Source organism: Ahaetulla prasina, chromosome 3 (assembly GCF_028640845.1).
Source record: "Ahaetulla prasina isolate Xishuangbanna chromosome 3, ASM2864084v1, whole genome shotgun sequence".
NCBI lineage: Eukaryota > Metazoa > Chordata > Lepidosauria > Squamata > Colubridae > Ahaetulla > Ahaetulla prasina.
The window spans coordinates 156,223,113-156,241,549 of NC_080541.1; the positions used below are offsets into that span (position 1 = coordinate 156,223,113).

The 18,437-nt window shown below is 35.2% G+C and overlaps 2 protein-coding genes across 13 annotated transcripts in view; one reads left to right on the forward strand and one right to left on the reverse strand.

Moving 5' to 3' along the window:
- FUBP1 (far upstream element binding protein 1) overlaps positions 1 to 7,110 on the forward strand; it is a 28,185-nt gene extending 21,075 nt beyond the window's left edge. For 2 of the 7 annotated variants that reach the window (XM_058177903.1, XM_058177906.1), the window contains 3 exons: positions 2,155 to 2,214; positions 2,301 to 2,446; positions 4,816 to 7,110. In XM_058177903.1, coding sequence (XP_058033886.1) covers positions 2,155 to 2,214; positions 2,301 to 2,446; positions 4,816 to 4,923 — 314 coding nt within the window. In that variant the 3' untranslated portion in view covers positions 4,924 to 7,110. Of the gene's footprint in view, positions 1 to 2,154; positions 2,215 to 2,300; positions 2,447 to 2,820 lie in introns of all 7 variants that reach the window. The other 5 variants (XM_058177905.1, XM_058177910.1, XM_058177904.1 and 2 more) reach the window with 4 other exon arrangements.
- Positions 7,111 to 7,223: 113 nt separating this feature from the next.
- Positions 7,224 to 18,437, reverse strand: part of NEXN (nexilin F-actin binding protein) — a 40,123-nt gene continuing 28,909 nt past the window's right edge. For all 6 annotated transcript variants that reach the window (XM_058177916.1, XM_058177912.1, XM_058177915.1 and 3 more), the window contains 6 exons: positions 16,009 to 16,194; positions 14,894 to 15,091; positions 13,961 to 14,182; positions 9,328 to 9,513; positions 8,402 to 8,762; positions 7,224 to 8,308 (listed from right to left, as the gene is read on the reverse strand). In XM_058177916.1, the coding sequence (XP_058033899.1) occupies positions 8,295 to 8,308; positions 8,402 to 8,762; positions 9,328 to 9,513; positions 13,961 to 14,182; positions 14,894 to 15,091; positions 16,009 to 16,194 (1,167 nt within the window). In that variant the 3' untranslated portion in view covers positions 7,224 to 8,294. The remainder of the gene's footprint in view (positions 8,309 to 8,401; positions 8,763 to 9,327; positions 9,514 to 13,960; positions 14,183 to 14,893; positions 15,092 to 16,008; positions 16,195 to 18,437) is intronic.

Below are 18,437 nucleotides of genomic sequence, written 5' to 3' on the forward strand. Positions count from 1 at the left end.
GTCTCTGCAAATAAGGAATCCCATAAACTCAGTAGAATAGCCTAATAGGAGGGCATCAAAGCAGACTCTAGAAGAGGCCTATCTATACTTGCTTATGGTTAGATTGTATTGATACTTTGCTGTAGGGAGATTCCATTGTGATCTGTTTTCTGTTTCTCATATCAGATGCGTTAAGACAGATTTTTTTGTGCCAAAATTAAATAATTCAGCAGTTAAACTGGATCCAATCCCATTAATTTAAAAAATATATCTGCCCTTTAAAGTGCTTCTAGCAAGAAAAAAAAAATGACCCCAAATCTTCTGATACTGTAAATCCTATTCTCTAAGTAATTGGTTCTAGTCTGGTGTTTGCCAGAATTAGATGTTAAAATTATGCCATCTTAATATTCACTATCACAATATTAATTGCCAAAGTGTTCTCAATCTAATTTCCTTTTTAATAGATGCAAGAGATTTTAAGTGTAAATTACTTTCACAGCACAATAAGAAAAAGTAACCTGTATTCCTGATTTTGATCATTTGATCCATTTTATATATTCTGTACTAAATGCTGTATACATTTCCATTTACCATACTGAGTTTTGCTAAAATTTGGTACTGGTTAATTTTTTTGAAGCACTTAATTGTATAACTTCTAAATTCCTTCTAACTTTGTAATACTGAATCTTAAATACTAATTATTTAAGGTTCAAATTAGCATGTTATAATTTTTATTTTTATAAATAAAAGTTCATTTTTTTAGTTTAGAATTTTTATCCTTTCTCCAATGAGATTAGTAGTTGGCAAACTATTTTGACAACATTATACAATGTTATAGATAATTGTCATAGAGGTGACATCCCCTCGTACACGTTAAGTATATGAATGCAACCTAGTTACAATTAATGTGTCTATCCCAATAAAATGTTGTTTGTAACTAGTTTTGATAGTTTCAGAATTGGAATTAACAGGATTAGAAAATATTGTAATATCCGTTTTTCTTTTTGTGCCCTTCATTTTTCTCAATGCAACTGTTTTCAAAATATGAATTGTCTTAGTTTTGAAGTATTTTATTCCACACATTTTCATCAATATAGAACGATTCACTTCAAGCTAGATTTAAGTAGGTAGGGTAGGAAGATTCATGATCGTCAGATATAATGCCCTTTTGATGTTAAGTATGCTGCCTAAATTGGTTTTAGATACCAATTTATATATAGTCCGAAGAACCAGAATGAACTAATAATGGAGAAACTGAAGCCATAGAATTAAATAATATATTCATATTCAGGTACCTATATGAGCTTTTGGACATTATCTTAACATCCATCACAGAATTTATTCTGAAAATAAATGCATAGCAGTTTGACATATGAATAAGAATTGAGATATTAGTATTATTTTAAATTTGTACTCCACTCTCAATTTACTTTCTTAAATACAAAATGACTGACCCATATGTATCTTAACAATTTCTCTGTATCCATTTTCTTTTATTGTTTATATTAAATATAGTTTAATATAGGAAAACAATTTAAAATATTTAATTAAAAATAAGTTTAATCAGTAATAAGTTGATTTAAAAGCAGCTTTCTGGTTGCTGAACAGTTTTTGCTATTCTGCATTCTTTTACTAGATGCTAGTCCTCAAAAACAAAAGTCAACCTAAGTATTAAGCGTATTTTGATAAAAACTATGTTTTTTTAATATTGGAAGATGTTTTAATATTTAGAAGGAAGAGAGCACATACCCTTGGATACAGATTTCAGGGCAAGTTCACTTAGGGTGTCCCCACACCTATATTATATAAACCATATAATGAAAATAGTTTTTCTACACACTTGCATAGAATATGGGATACATTTCCAAGCATTTTCAAACAACCGAAAGTAGGTTGGATTATGCAGGCTGGTTTGTGTGAATTATTGGCCTATCATATACCTATGTTGAGCAAACATATATATATATAGTATACAATAGACTACTGTATAAAAATTGAACTCAAAATAATAAATTTTAAATCTATTAAAAACTCTAGAACAAAAACTAAAATATTATTTCTGATTTTCACTATACATCAAAACAAAACGGCAAAGAACTCTTCCATTGTATTCTTGACTGTAATTGTGGTATACATGGGAGCTGTGTTTACATTAAAATGTGGGGGGTTTTGCAGGTCAACAAGGGCAGCCACAAGATTATTCAAAGGCTTGGGAGGAATATTACAAGAAGCAAGGTAATGTTCGTTAGAAATGAGATTATTTTGAGCTTCCTTCTGCCCCTTTTATGGCACCAGAGTTGTGTAATCTACATTTGTTCTAGGTCAAGCTGTTCCAGCTCCAACTGGAGCCCCACCGACAGGTCAGCCAGATTACAGTGCAGCATGGGCTGAGTACTATCGACAGCAGGCAGCTTATTATGCCCAGACAAGTCCACAAGGAATGCCACAGCATCCTCCAGCACCACAGGTAAAACAGTCTTGAATTATTTAGCTAATATTTTAGTGAGATACTTCTTTCAATTTTTGTGGGGTGGAATTTTGTTTGTTTTTGCATGTCTCCCACATAGATATCTTTCTGAAGTATGCATTTTTCCTGATAAAACATAACTGCAAATGAATTAATGCTCTTTTAACTGGAGATCTGTGTTTGTCTTTGCATACATTCAGTGTTTGTGATCTAAAAATTTCTCCTCAGGGTTTTTGAAAGCCATGCAGGAAGCCACCAACATTGCATTAACCAAATTTTCTTTCTTAAAGGCTTCACTCCTGAGTTAGCGCAATTTTTTTAAAAAAATATTTTCTTTAACTTTTTGTGTATTTCTTATGTATTTCTTCGCACAGGGCCAATAATAAGAAGTGGACAATACAGTATTTGCTTCATTATGTGGGGGAAAAAAACCTTTGTTAAATGTATGGATGCAGACGCCTTGATGAAGATCATAATTTTGTTTGGTTTAAAAATAGTGTTTTTTTGAAATGTACAAAATATCTATCACAACTGATAGGAGGTAATATTTCTGTGTAGAAATGGAAATTGGTTTGTTTTTAGTACATTAGTGTAGATGTACACATTCCAGCAAATGTATTTGCAACTATTATGTGGTCAATGCTTTGTGATATAAATGTACTTTTTCAATGTATACTTGATCACTTTTAAATGCTTGTTTTGTGCTTTGCAATAAATAATATGAAACCTCCTGTGTTGGTAAGTTGGATATGTGGGTACTCAAGAGAATTCAAATATATTTTTTTTTAGTAATTCTGTACATGTACACAAGTAAGACTTTTCCCCTCTCTTTTAAGTTCAGGCTTGATGTTGGTATTTCCCCAGAATAGGTTTAGAGGGATTTCTTTTGTGATTGTATGTTACTATTTAGCATTCTGATATCTTCCTCTCTTTCTACTTGTATAAAAATTGCATGTATGTGAAGGTATTTCTTGACATACTTCTGCATTAACAGTTGAAATTTCTTTTTTATTCATGACCACTGTCCCAGACCCGTATAGCTGCTATAGTTAACATTTGTTTTATGTATGATTTAATTCTTCAGTATATTTTCCAGACACATTATTAAAGTCAGTTATCTAGAAAAACAAAATGTGCTAAGCGGTTGGTTTGCAGCACTTTGCTATAGAATTCAGTGTAGTAAGGATTATTATGCTTTTTAGTTATAAAATTGCATTTGTTGTAGAAACATGCTGTTTTGAGTCTTGGAATGCTTAATGAAAAAAAAAAGGTTTTTTCAGATAAGGTCTGTTTTTAAATGTTGAAAGACTAGTTTTTAAGTTATGTTTGAAAAGTCTCTGTCATACGTTTTACTTTTAATAATTCTAATTGAAAATTGGTGTTCTGTTAAAATCCACTGTTTGCTTTTTTGCATATATTAGATTACATGCAATACAGTTTGTCTTGCCATTGTCTGTTGAAGTGCAGGTTTGATCCAGCCAGTATAGAACTAGCTCTGTAGGGGTGAGGAGGACTGTGCTGTGTATCATCCTTGATTGTTCCTTCAAGGAGCATTGCACTGTAAGTACATCAGAGTGACAAAATGATGAACTGCAACAGTATCTTTTTGTCAGTGTTCCACATAATGCAAATGCCATACCTGTGTGAATATTATGTTGGAATAAAATACAGTGCTGATATTTTAGAAAATTACAATTGGTTGTTTAATCAGATACCTAGATATGCATAAATATGTGTGTGTATGGGTAAGTATTTTGAGATATTTAGCTTTAGCTAAAGAATTCAACAATGAACTAACATTGTTCATTAGGGTTTTAGAAATGAGATATATTCAGATATCAACTTATAAATTGTTAACATTTAAAAATGCTTGTCAGGAGGAAGTTGTTTTTGTCTTCAGTTGTCTGCATATATTTAGTGATGCAGCTATATGCTATTTTTCTAAATCTTTATTAGCCTTATCTTTAGAAAATCATTTTGTTGTTTTGGAGTGTTCACTTAGAGTGGCTGCAAGAGAAGAACTGAATGTGGTCTAAAATGAAGTAGTATTATTGCAAAAATAATTAGAAATGCATTTGTTCTACTGTAGAATCAGGAGGGATTTTTTTTATCCCAGTTTAGTTTAGGATTTACATTTTGAAAAGACTACTAGAAGTTAATAAATATATAGAGAAGTAGGTTATGAAGTCTCTGAAATATTTTGCATGTTAAGTCTGTAGCTTATTGGAAAATGGTGTAGTTATTAACTAAACAGAACAAACATTCACCTGATTCTTTATCATTCACCAAATGGAGGCTGTTGATTTTGATTCATTTAAAGTATAAAATCTTTATTAATTGCAAACAGTGCAATTATTTATACTTCACAGTGCCTTCCCAGATCTTCCACCTTAGGTTCTGCTGCAAAAAGCACAGGTAAGCACAACCTAAGGAAGTGTATAAATACATATTTCAGTATATCAATGTTGTCCCTGTGAGAATTTTTTTGTGCTTGTGTATTCAAAAGCAATCTGCCAATATCTTTTCCCAAATGTATTCTGCTATTCATGGTTTCATTCCAATGAGAATTCTGAAACAATTATTTACATTTCTGGGTAAATGTGTATCTTTATTTTTTTTTAAAGATAAGTGGATTGCTGCAATAATTTTTGAGTAAGTCACTTTTACTATTTTCCCTCAATAGTTGTTACAAATGAATATAAAGTATTTTTTCAAGATACAGGAAATATTGGTCAGAACTTCAACAGCCTTCACAAATGCTTCTATAATGTGGATGTTATACCCAAATACTACGTATTCGAATATACTGTATGTTTCTCTCAATCTTAAGATGATACACCATAAACCATAAATTAATGTAGCTTGATTATTTCATGCAGAAGGAAAAGAACCTGAGATTTTACTTTTGCAAAATAGTTCTAAAAAATATTGTGCCAGTGATATGTTAACAAGTTTGGCAGATCTTTTCTTTTTATAGCAATTTCCTTCCTACTTTGCTATTTCAGCTGAATTGCTGTATATTTTTGCTAGTTTTAAAATGTTTTGTATATGACTTACCTAGGTAGCTTAATTTTCAGTTTAAATAGACAATTTTAAGGCAGTACCATCAGTTTTTGTTTGTCACTTAATAAAATGTTTTGATTTTATCGAAAGTCCTGCTTTTCTGTGCATGAAAGGAAAATATTCAAAAACCCTGCCTTCATTTTCACACACAGTGCTGAAGATGCTGCAAGCACCAAATCATAGCTCATAAAATCAGGTCCTGAGGTAGTTACTTCCAATAAAGAGGATTCCTTTGAGTGTATGGCCCTGGTGAGCCGATGAGCATGGACCATAGAAGGGCTCCATGTAGAAGGTAAAATTGGCAAAAACAATACCGATTTTAAATGTATCCCATACTTAATGGTGTAGGGTATAATTTGCCTGTTTTTATCGCTTCTCATTCTTTAAAGTGCTATTTGCTTGACCATAAATGTTCCATAACTTGTTATGTGGTAATTATAAAAATTATTTATCAGTTTACACTTTGCTAAATAGTCAAGCACGGGATATGTCTTGCGTTTACAACTAAAGCAGTAGTTGTACTTGAATTCCCTCAAGCCACTTTATTTTATTTTGGGGGGGTTATACTTTGATATGTCAGATTAATTTTATATGAAAGCTAGCTACATGCTGAAGAGCTTCATCTTGGTTGAATTTTGTTTCACCATTATAAAAGAAAACTTGTTTTTTTCCTATTCATTTTTAGCAAACAGCATACATTGAAATTTAAGTCAAAGACAGGAGATGTAACAGGGGAAAAAGTTGTTGACGTAGGTGAAGATCTGTGTTAATAATTTTTGTTTCGGTGGGCCTATAGGCATCTTCTTGTACTATAGCTTTTATTTTTGGTTTGTCCGATTTCTTTCAGAAAGATAAGGTTGGATTGAAGTGTTCTACTCTCAATACGGAACCTTTGAGCCGAATCCATAGATAGTTTTTCCTTGTGCAGTTTGTGTGTTATAGCAGGAAAGTATTTCTAAATTCTAATTGAATCCCAGGATTAAATGAAAGTAATGAATGTTTTAAAACAGGAACATCTTAATTTCAGTTAATGTCTTTAGATTATCTGTTGGTATGTGTTCTGTATAGGATGTTTGCTAGTTAAAAAGCAATCTTTATCTAGAGTTTTGTAAATTGCACCTCAGTGATCTTGATAGGTAGGCTGTATCATTCACTAATCCTTTCTTCTAAAAATATTATCAACTGGGATACATTTCATAAGTGTGAGGGTAGAATTTTACATTTTTCTTTGTGTATTAGGGTTTTTATAAAGTAAAACATTGGGTCCTACAGAATATGTACAATAGATCCATTTTTCTATTTGTAGTACCCTATCAAACTCTTACATTTATGCAACTTTATCTTAATATGCATGAAAGGCATTTTTGTCCTGAGAATAGTGTTCTCTGCAGAAACTACCCGTGTTAAAAAAGAAGACTGTCTTTTAAAGGCTACTGTGATGGGAAGTATCTTAGGCAGATGCAGCTTGGACGTGAGGTAAATCCAATGCTTTCCAGTATGTTGTGTTGAGCTTGCCTATTGACAATGTATGTACTCATGAAAATACATTAATTGTACTGTTTTGTATGAATTCTCAATAAATGTAAACTAATGGATGAAAATTTGTCCTTTGCATTATTTAATTTTTGAATGGAATTTTTTAAAAAATATTTGTACATCCAAAAATCTATAAAAGGTGAATGCTACGGCCTTGATAAAGAAGAAAACATTAAACTTTAGGAACAGAACATATTTATTATCCTCCCATTGAATACAGAATAAGTACTTTGGTACATACTTAAGAAAAAAAATCTCCTGCATAAAAATTTATTCTGACTTGCTGTGGCAACTAAAATACAAGCCCAAACCAACTGGAAGATTTGCAAATGTATGTGAATTATGTGATGGGATTTATTTAACTACTTTTCATTCCCCCCCCCCCAAAAAAACCTATTATTCATCTGTTCCAGATTTATAACTGTATTAGTAATATATGTTATTTAGTTTGGAAATAATAGTGAGATGATTAAGTTCTATAAAAATGAGATGCAAATTGAAAAGCCACCCACTGTTACGCTAACAAATTGAATATGATGCAGATTTGCCCAGCATCTTGTCTGGAATACTGAACTGAAATCTATCATCTAATACCATATAAAAAGCAAATGCTTGATTTTTAAGAACTTAATTTACAGCTGAATGCATAATTTAATAGTATACGTTTGGTTTCAGGCCATTAATAATCTTGATTTTATTTTGTTCATACAATTTAATAGAAAAATGTTAAGCAAAGCATAACTTAAAACACTATGTTACCTTTTAGCTAAGGACATACTTTTTTGCCACCAAAGTTGCCCTGATCAAAACATTTGTGTAGAAAGTATTGGTCTTGGCTAAAAGATTAAAAACTACAAACTTGCCATGTAGTTTTGGCATAAAATTAAAGTTGCAAACATAGAATTGAGATTTCCTGGTCAATTATTCTTCCCATTTAGTGCATTCAAGAGTGCTTTGTTTGACCACATATTTTATGTTGGCATAATGAAAGGTTCCAGAACCACATGGCAAACCGTTTCATGCAGTTTGATTTGCCTAATGGAACATAATCACATGGACCAGTACAGTAGCATAAATAAGCAGCCACCATTTGTAGATTGCACTGCTATATGTTAAATGAGCCAAACTTTTATTGCCCGAATTTCAGTCTGAAAAATATTCTACTTGAGGAATGATAGACAACTTCTTGGCCCCACCACAGGAGAAAAAGATAGATGAAGGGAAGGAAGCTCCAGAAATGGTAGGATATTTAATAGTCATCAGCTAAGGGAGAGAAAAGAAGAAAGAGGAGTTAAGAGAGAATCAACAGAGAACAAGAACTGAAGACTTGATAACCTGTGAAATGCTATCTCTTACTTTCAATAGTGAGAATACAGGTGCTAGCGGCTGTTCCTCTACTGTTTACCGCTTTACACATATATTCTCCTTCATCTTCTGGGAAGGTCTCTGGTAAGTAAAGGCAGTATGTTTCTCCTCTTTCAATGTATTGGTAATCCTCACAGTCTTGCAACATTTCCCCTTCAAACCACCATGTAACTTCTGGCTTGGGTTCACCAGTTATTTTAACAGTAAACCGTACTGGTTCACTGTCCACAACAGATACATTTTTAAGAGGCTTTTTGAACCATGGAGCACCAGAACGAGCTTGCTGTTCTTCATCTTCATACACTGATCCATTAACAATACTCCCTTCCTCGTCTTCGTCTTCCTCTTTTTTCTGCATTTAAACAGACGTGAATATTTTAACACAAGTTGTGGAGAAATAGAAACTAATATTGATAATTGGATTTCAAAAGGTTTGGGTTACCAGAGTTAATTAGATCATTTTCAGCTGTTCCCTTAAATTAAAAAGGATCAGCAGACTTAAACTGCTGGAAATCAATATAGTATTTACAGCAAAATGTTAGATATGAATAATATCTACGTAACACTGACACAAACAGGCCAGTCATCTTCCAGACTAATGAGAATAAAATATGCCAGGGAGAAACATGAGCATCTCTTTTAAGCTTTTTAAGAATAAGGAAATAATTAAAACAAGATTATAGCACAGCAGAATAGCAGTTTCACTAGGATGCTTTTTTCACATGTGAATATAGTTTAATCAAGGCAAGGAGGAGGTTCGATCAGTGAATGCCCTAATGTGGCCACTACAGAAAGATCTGTCAAAAGCAGAATAAATACACAATAAAATATTTGTCCATATGAATATACCTATAATGATTCGTATTAGCTTACAATAAAAAACTTGTATGTTATGGAGATCCAGTAGATACTAATACCTTTTGTAATGCTGCATCTATTTCTTTCTGCTCAAATTGCATACGTAGCAGCTTTTGTTCTTCAATTCTCCTATGTTCTTCTTCTTCTCTTGCTTTTGCCATTTGTTCAAATCGAGCTTTCATATCAACTTTGTGTGTGAATGGAGCTTCACATTTTGCAGCAGGCTTCACATCAACTTCTTCTTCCTGGAAAACAAAGTAAACTTCATTAGGAAGAAACCATCTTCAATCTTCAAAACACAACAACAATCACGAATTGTGTATCAAAAGAATATACAAATTACTGAATCTGCCAATGATAACTTCTGGAAACTAGATTTGTGAAAGGGGAAATAGAAAAGCTATGCATTTGCTTTGATTAATGTGTGGATAGCACATTCTATATGTCGTTTTGGGAATTATAACGTGTTTTCTAAGTGAAATAAAGTTAATTATAAGGAAAACTTAGCTGGGAATGGCGTTAAGGAATTGTAAATGAGTGTTGAGCTTAAGTATTTTTAAAAGGTTGAACACAAATGTTTTATGTTCAGCATGTTTATAGATAGGATAATTAGAGTGAGTATTTTACTTGAAATACCTACACAAATAGTCCTTATCTTACGAATGGTAATTGGCATCAGAAACTATGTTGCTAAATGTCAGTCATAAGGTGTAATGTAACATAACTGCACCAATTTAGAACAGCAGTTCCTGCCATCCTAGTTGCTACTGTTGGGCAAATCCTATGTAGTTATGGCATCTCTCAATCACATAATAACCATTTGTAATCCCCTTTCACATTGACTTTACTGTAATTGTGAGCTGGTTGCCAAACACCCGAATTGCAATCACATGACCGCCAAGATGCTGAGAGAACTGCAGCCACAAGGTCTCATTCTAAGTCCACCTCATTCAGCAATACCATAACTCTGGTTAAATGAGTGGATGTAATTAAATTCAACCTTTATTGTCAAAGCACAACACGTGTACAATGAGATTGGCTGAGCTACCCTTCGTGCACCCCACCCCAACAAATACATATCAGTAACACAGTAAAGAAAGAAAATCCCTAACCCAATAAATCATACTAATTCTCTATACATATATGTGCGTACAATTCTCTATACATATATGTGCGTAACATTGCATGATGATATATTTCACCAATATGAACATGTTGCACCGGCCCTGCAAATCTATCATACTACATGCTTACGTTATGTTGCCTTCAGGAACCTGACAGCCCATGGATAAAAGCTGTTCTTGAGCCTGTTCGTACGACTGGCTATGCTTCTATATCTCCTACCCAATGATAGGAGAGTAAAGAAGTGCTGACAGGGTATGAGTTGTCCCTGACTTCTAAAACAGTGAGTCCTAGCGTTTTCATCTAGTGATACCAGGAGACAGCCCATGATATTTTGTGCAGTGCTCATCACCCTCTGTAATGTCTTTCTATCCACGGTTGTCAAGTCAGCATACCATATCATAATGCAATAAGTGAGGACGCTTTCTATTGTGGACCAGTAAAAGAAGGTCATCAGTTGTTCCACAAGACCTTAAGCAAGTGGAGTCTGCTGTGCCTTCCTGGCCAACTGGGTTGTGTTGTTTCTCCAGGTGAGATCTTCGCTAAGATGGACTCCCAGGAATTTGAAGGAGGGGGCTATGTGGACAGAGTCCCCTCCTTCAAATTCCTGGGAGTCCATCTTAGCGAAGATCTAAGATCCTCAATGTAAAGTGGGGCAGGTTCCTCTCTCTCTTTCTGGAAGTCCAGCACCATCTCCTTTGTCTTGCTGATGTTCAGGTACAGGTTGTTTTCTAAGCACCATATGAATAGTTTTTGAATGTTATGTGAAGACTGTTATGTACACCACTTCAATTGGCAAATACATGGCTAATAATTTTTTTAAAAAACACCAAATAGTCCTATTAAGCCTGAAAGGTTGCCTTTTCATGTTATATTATGTTGGGTATTGTTCCAAATCTTTAATCCCTAACTTATAAATTCTACGTTAATGTTCCATTTCAAATAAAAGTAGAACTGAAAAAGAACACCTGAAGCTCTCATTAGGCTTCTGTTAAAGTACCCGTCCAAGAGTACTGTCTACTCTTTGAATGAACAGAATCCTGTTCACAGTAATTGCCATACCTCAATAAAAACCTAGTTGCATATCTTCAAGACCAAAGAAATAAGGGAATGATAAGTCTACTCATTGGTTTCAGCAAATAAAGGTGTAAGAAAAGTCAGTGGATTAGATTAAACTCAGTCCCTCATTAAACAAGTACAGAGCAGAAAGGTGGAAACATGCATTTGGGTGTACATAGTGTGCAAAATCTCATACAAAATAAATGTCCACGTAGACATTAACACTGGTTTATTCTATAGCTGAAAAGGTAATTCTTGGAAGAATTCAAGGAACAGGAAAAGGTTTTCAGGAATTTGGATTGAGCAGTGTACCATCTTGAAAGAATGAACTGCAGATTTGTAAACAGTACAACCTTTCTCTTAAGCCTACACAATTCATATTTGGGGAATAACTAATTTGCAGAGTCCAAATACACATTCATTAGTCATCTTAAATATGAAAAGGTTCTACTGTCATAAAGTCCACTGAATGACTGGCTCAATCATTTTTTTCTCATACCAATATATTTCACAGGGATGTTTTGGGATATAAATGAATAGAATAGAATATATATATTCCCTTGAACTCCCAGAGAAAATCAGTGAGGCATGTAAATGGTTTAAAATAAAAATGGAAAAAGCAAATTAAGCCACCAAAACTTAAAAGCCATGTTTTTCTTTTTTTAAGAGCTTAAGCCACTGGACTTTTAAATGCAGAACTTGGAATGGTACCTGGAAACTGACTGGTAATTAGTGCATTTGAAATAAAAACAGGTTTATTTTTATTTATGTTCCCAGTTACTATGCCAGCTGAGCTCCATTAACTGTGGGCTTGGAAGAACATCAAACATAGCCTGACATAGAATATGTTAGGTAATTTAAACAAGATTATGCCCTATCCTGGAAAGCTTCACATGTTTCTAGACATCAGCGTACTTTAAGATATTAGAGGGTAGTTTCTACAAAGGGACGGTAATTCCATCTAGCAAACAGATCATTTTCACCTTTTACCAAGAATTTTATTCCTCTTGATTTTAATTTCATCTTGAAAGTTTCTAAAATAAATGTACAGTGATATCTTGCTACTCAATTGCTTTGAAACTCATCAAATTTGGTACTCAATGCACTTTGGTGCAAAAATTTTGTCCCAGTATTCATCTTTTGGTATTCAATGCGCAAGCTGGAACTTCCAGGTGTTGGCTGCCCTGTGACTCATTACATTACATTATTCTTTATGGAGGGGGAAATGGTTTGGTAGTCATTGTTTTTGGTATTCATCATGCCTCCCGGAACCAATTAATGATTGTTTTAAATGTGTAACCTTCCTATCCATTATATGGTACCTGAGTTTTGTTTTATTTTTACCCACAGGCATTTATGTTACTATTTGTAGATTTGAATTTGTATTTTCTATATTGTAGGTAACATATTATCAGTTACGATATAGAGCTGTGATGGCGAATCTATGGCACGCATACCATAAGTGGCACGCATAGCCATATCGGAGGCATGCGAGCTCAGCTCCGGCACACTGGCCAGCTGATTTTCGCACCTTCTGGGTTTCCTGCCTCCGGAAGGCCTGGGGTGGGTGGGTGGGGAAGTCCGTTTTTCTCTCTTCCCAGCCTCCAGAGCCTTTCTAGGAGCCTGGGGAGGGCAAAAACAGCCTCCTCTCCCCCAGAGGCCCTCTGGAGGCAGAAAATGGCCCATTTGCCAACTTCCGGTCCTACTGGAAGTTGGCAAATGGGCCATTTCCTGCCTCCAGAGGGCCTCTGGGGGGGAGGGGAAGACTGTTTTCACCCTCCCCAAGCTCCTAGAAAGGCTCTGGAGCTTGGGGAGAGAGAAAAATGGGCCATTGCATCCCAGGAGCGGAGGGGGTCATGCATGCATGCGCGGGGGCAGAGTGCATACACGACCTTCCCCCCCTCCCCCCCCCGCTTCTGGCACGCGGTGGCAAAAAGATTCACCATCACTGATATAGAGAATACAATTTGTATCGCACCTTTCATTTAACTGACAAGATGTGAGTATTTAATAAATAAAACAGGATTAAGTTGAGAGCCAGTTTTATCTAGTGATTAAGACTCCAAACTAGAAATAGGAGACTGTAAGTTCTAGTCCTGCCATAGGCATAAAAACCAGCTGTGTGACTTTGGTTCACTCTTCTTCAGCCCAACCCACTTTATAGAGTTGCGGGGAAAATTCAAGAGGGAGGAGCATTAGGTAAATTCACTGACTTGAGTTATTTATAAAAACAATAAAAGAGGGATATAAATAAATAAACCAGATGTATAAGATTATCAGAGATTGTTATGCAGATCCAGAATCCTGTTTCCTTGATAACATTTTGCTATCATTTTGAATGCTCATTTGTTAAAGCCACATCTTTTTTCTCCTAAACGGAGACATGACAAACACCAAACTATAAAAGGTCTTAAAATTATATTGGCAAGCCTCCAGTATCCAGACAGTTACAACTGCTTAAATGATGGCCACAAATTATTTCTCTATTTATATACTTAAAAAATAGCATACCTCTTGAAATTTTTCTGCTTCTCTTTCTTTTATTTCTTGATCCATAGCTCTCCTCCTTGCTCTCTCTTCTTCAATTTTTTTTTGTGTTTCTTCCTCAGATAATTGTCCAATTTTTTCAAATTTTTTCTTTAGGTTCTTTGGTTGAATTGAGCCACTTCTTTTTAACTTTATCAGTTCCTCATATTCCCTGCTTAGCTCAAAGGTTTCACATTCCTCCTCCTCCTATTAGAATAAAATGTTTGAAATTATCACTTAAACAAAGAATATCTGAACAAAACCCAATTAAAAATAACAGACATATAGAGAGAAACCACATTTATACACCATTCAAAAGGAACAATAAGAAAGCTAAGAAAGAAATAACACCAGAAAACATCTCCAGAGGCCTATAAGCAGAGATTAACACAAGATAGAGAAGCAGAAAACACTACCCTAATCAAGAAACTAACAAGGAGAAAACGCGCACCCCTATTCACACTGGCAAGGCACTACAGCAGGGGTCTCCAACCTTGGTCCCTTTAAGACTTGTGGACTTCAACTCCCAGAGTCCACAAGCTGGCTGAGGAATTCTGGGAGTTGAAGTCCACAAGTCTTAAAGGGACCAAGGTTGGAGACCCCTGCACTACAGGGAGCAAACCTCTGACTCAATAGCACTGATAATGTTACCTAATCAAGTAATGAAACGTCTGCAAGCAAAAATCATTTAGAAGTTACGTATTTTATAAATTAAAAATCTGTTAGCCGAGTCTGCTATCAAGGAGGTAAATATCTCACAATTTAAAGCAGGGGTCTCCAACCTTGGTCCCTTTAAGACTTGTGGACTTCAACTCCCAGAATTCCTCAGCCAGCTTTGCTGACTGAGGGACTCTGGGAGTTGAAGTCCACAAGTCATAAAGGGACCAAGGTTGGAGAACCCTGACTTAAAACACAGACCTGTCCCATTTCTTGTCTGAGCAGTTCATATTCTTGCTTCTCTTGTTCCAGTTTTTGTCGGCGTTCTTCTTCTGTGCGTCTTTTTTCTTCTTCCATTTTTTGTCTCAGTAATTCTTCAAAATTAATATCCAGTTTTCCAGGTGTCAAAGATTCTTGAGATGCAGTTTTTGACATTAGTGAAAGTTCATCATCTGGCCCCTATTAAAAAATAATCTGGTTCATTAACAATATAATATCAGTATAAACATTAAATTATTGATTACATATTGATAATACATTTATTTTTATTGCTTTGGTCAAATTTTGAGAGTGTGGGTTATCATAATCTCAAATAAACCACCAGGAATCCTTTGATACAAGATGGTCGGTAAATAAATTTTATAAATAAATACCACTATAAAGACATTTACATGATCCAACGTCATTCAAACTAGTAAACAAACTAGCATATTGTTTCCTCAGTCTGAGCTGAGATTTAAAAATTGGCACTAATTTTTAAAGTTATAACTTGCTTTCTTTTTTGGTTTTTTAAATTAACTTTCTCCTATTTATTTTAATATTTTTTAAAAAAAAAAACTATATATGACCTTGATAATCTTTCTAACTCAAATGATGACCTAGAAATAACTTTATAGGTAAATCTATAGTATTAGAGCATTTCAATTAAATTGATTTTTTGTGTTTGGTTTTTTTTAGTCTGGCCAGTCTTGATGTTTCAGGAGATCCAAATAAATATAAATTAGTATTAGTCATTATGACTATGGGTTTCCCTAAAAGATTTATGAATACTGAAAACAGCACAAGAAAACTGTGTGGAGAAGGATGTATGTGAAAAAGACACTAGTAAAAAATTATTTAACCCTCTCCCCAGGGAAAATTCCACAGGATCCTTGATTCACAGAGAAGTATCTCTAACTCTTTTAGCTTAAGTTTGGGATTTGTTGGGGGGGGGGGAGTTGTTCTTGTTTTTTTCAGTGTTACAAGTTGATGTTAAATCATTTGTGTAATGATTTACACAAATGATAGTTGATAAATTTATCAAACTAATGGTTGATAAATGAATCTAGCAAAAATGAACAGCTAAAGCTAGCTGAAATAGCTAAAAGGATACCTACCATGCTTTTTCTTGCCTCAGCAAATGCTTTTTTCTCCTCTTCTATACGCCTCCGGGCCTCTTCCTCTGCTCTTCTTTTTTCCTCCTCTTGCCTTTGTTTTTCTATTTCCTCAAATGTTAGTCTCAGTTTTCCAGGACGGAACTCCTTGACAGAATTTTCAGCTTCTTCTTCATTTTCTTCATTTCTCTTTAGGGAAAGAATATATTTTAAAGCAGCTTTCAAAAGAATGTTCAAATATGCCATTAATTTGCAAAATGCCTACTGTGTTTCCCCCAAAATAAGACAGGGTCTTATTTTCTTTTGACCCCCTCCTTGCTCTCCGCGCCAGCCGAGCGGCCAAACACGTCCCACCCCACCCCAATGGCAACAGCTGCTTCCCTTCCCCGCTGTCTCTTTATTGAGAGGGGTGGCAGGTGAGAGGCGGGGGAGAAGCAAGATGTGTGAAGTGAGACATGGCTCCCCTTGCTGTCTCTTCTTCCCCCACATCTCCGGGCATGACAGGGCTCCTGCCCTTTGCTTATACCTTTTCAGCTCCATCGCATTCCTTGCCATTGTGTCCAGGGAAACACACTGTAAAAGAACGCCTTCTCACAAGTTCAATCAAACTTCTCAAACTCGCGAGAAGGCTTTCTTTTACAGCGTGTTTCCCTGGACACAACAGCAAGGAAAGCAATGGAGCTTGAAAGATAAGACCTGCATCCCACTTCTCCCCTCCCCACCTGCCACCCCTCTCGATAAAGAGACTGGCGAAGGGAAGCAGACAAGCTGCTGTTGCCATTGGGATGGGGTGGGATATGTTGGCCATAAAGAACAGGGAGGGGAGGGCATGTCTCCCCCTTCCACCACCCCTGGCCACGCCTCCTCAAGTCATTTTGGTTGCGTGACAAGCAACCAGAGGAAATGGCAGGACCGGCTGCATATACATGTAAGTAGTTGGTGGGGGGGCTTATTTTGGGGGGGGGTTATATTATCGCATACGCTGAAAAGCCCAATTGGGCTTCTTATCCGGACATGTCTTATTTTCGGGGAAACACGGTAATTATTGTGATGTGGTAAGTTTGGAATAGAATAAAAATTTTATTGTCAACTTTAAATGTACACTAATCAGCATACATTAAAATGAAATTGTGTTGCATTCAGCTCTCAAAAGATAACCATTATGCCTAAACACACATATATGACATAGATAAACATCACAGTCTAGTTCGAATGTATACATATACATGGAGAAAAAAAAGAATCCTGCGAATTTACAAGACAGATGGCATAAGGAACAAAGCTTTTACAAAATCTAGTAGTCTTGCTATAGATACTTCGAAACTTCCTCCCAGAGGGGAGCAACAGAAAAAAGACCGTGAAGTGGGTGTGTGGGGTCTCTTAACAATGCTTCGAGCTCTAAGCACATAGTACTTATAAGCAGTATCCTGAATAATGGGAAGTAAGCTTCCTATAATCTTCTCAGCTGTCCTTACCACTCTATGGACTTTTTATCTGAGGCACTGCTGCCACCAAACCAAACAATGATGCAGTTTGTTAAAACACTCTCAATAGTGCCTCTGTAAAAAGTGGCCAGGACAGAAAGAGAAAGATGTGCTCTCCTCATCCGACACAGGAAATGCAAACACTGGTTTGCAAATTTCACTAAAGATAATGTATGAAGAGACCAAATTACGTTGTTCATTATCTACACCCCCAGATACTTAATGCTATTGTCCACCTACATAGCTGCAGTCTTAATGACTATACCGGTTCTTTCTAAAATCAACAATGATCTCCTTTGTTTTTATTAACATTCAAAACCAGGTTATTTTTATTGCACCAGTCCACCAGGGTTTCATCTCCCTATACACTGTCATCCCAGATAAGACCCACCACTGCCATGTCATCTGCATACTTCACAATATGATTCATAGCAGACATGGCACAGCAGACATGGGTCATCCAGGTGAACAATAACGGACTCAGGACACAGCCTTGTGGGGAACACATACTCAAGGAAATGGAAGTGGAAACTTTCCTTTCAACTCGCACAAACTGGGGCATATCAATAAGGAAATAAAGCTTTTTTCAACAATTAACTCTAAAAATAATGGTGGCTAAATTCAATTCAATTACAGTTTATTAAGTCTGCTATCAATAGCGATATTTAATAATGTGTATTATTAAACAGAATCGTAATGACAAATATAGTGTTAAAGAAAAAATGTATAATATTAAATTTGTGCCAAAATTAAAGAATATCATTCCATTAAACTGTATTAAGGAAATTACAGATTAATAATATTTTGATAGTTACATCTATAAACCTCAGTATTTAAAAAAAAGTTGGATTTTGACTTCTCCACCAAGAAAACAATGCCTTTTGCTTATGGAAACTTTAATCCAGCCAAAGGAATTCTACCCAAAGATACAGATCCCAGAATACTTGG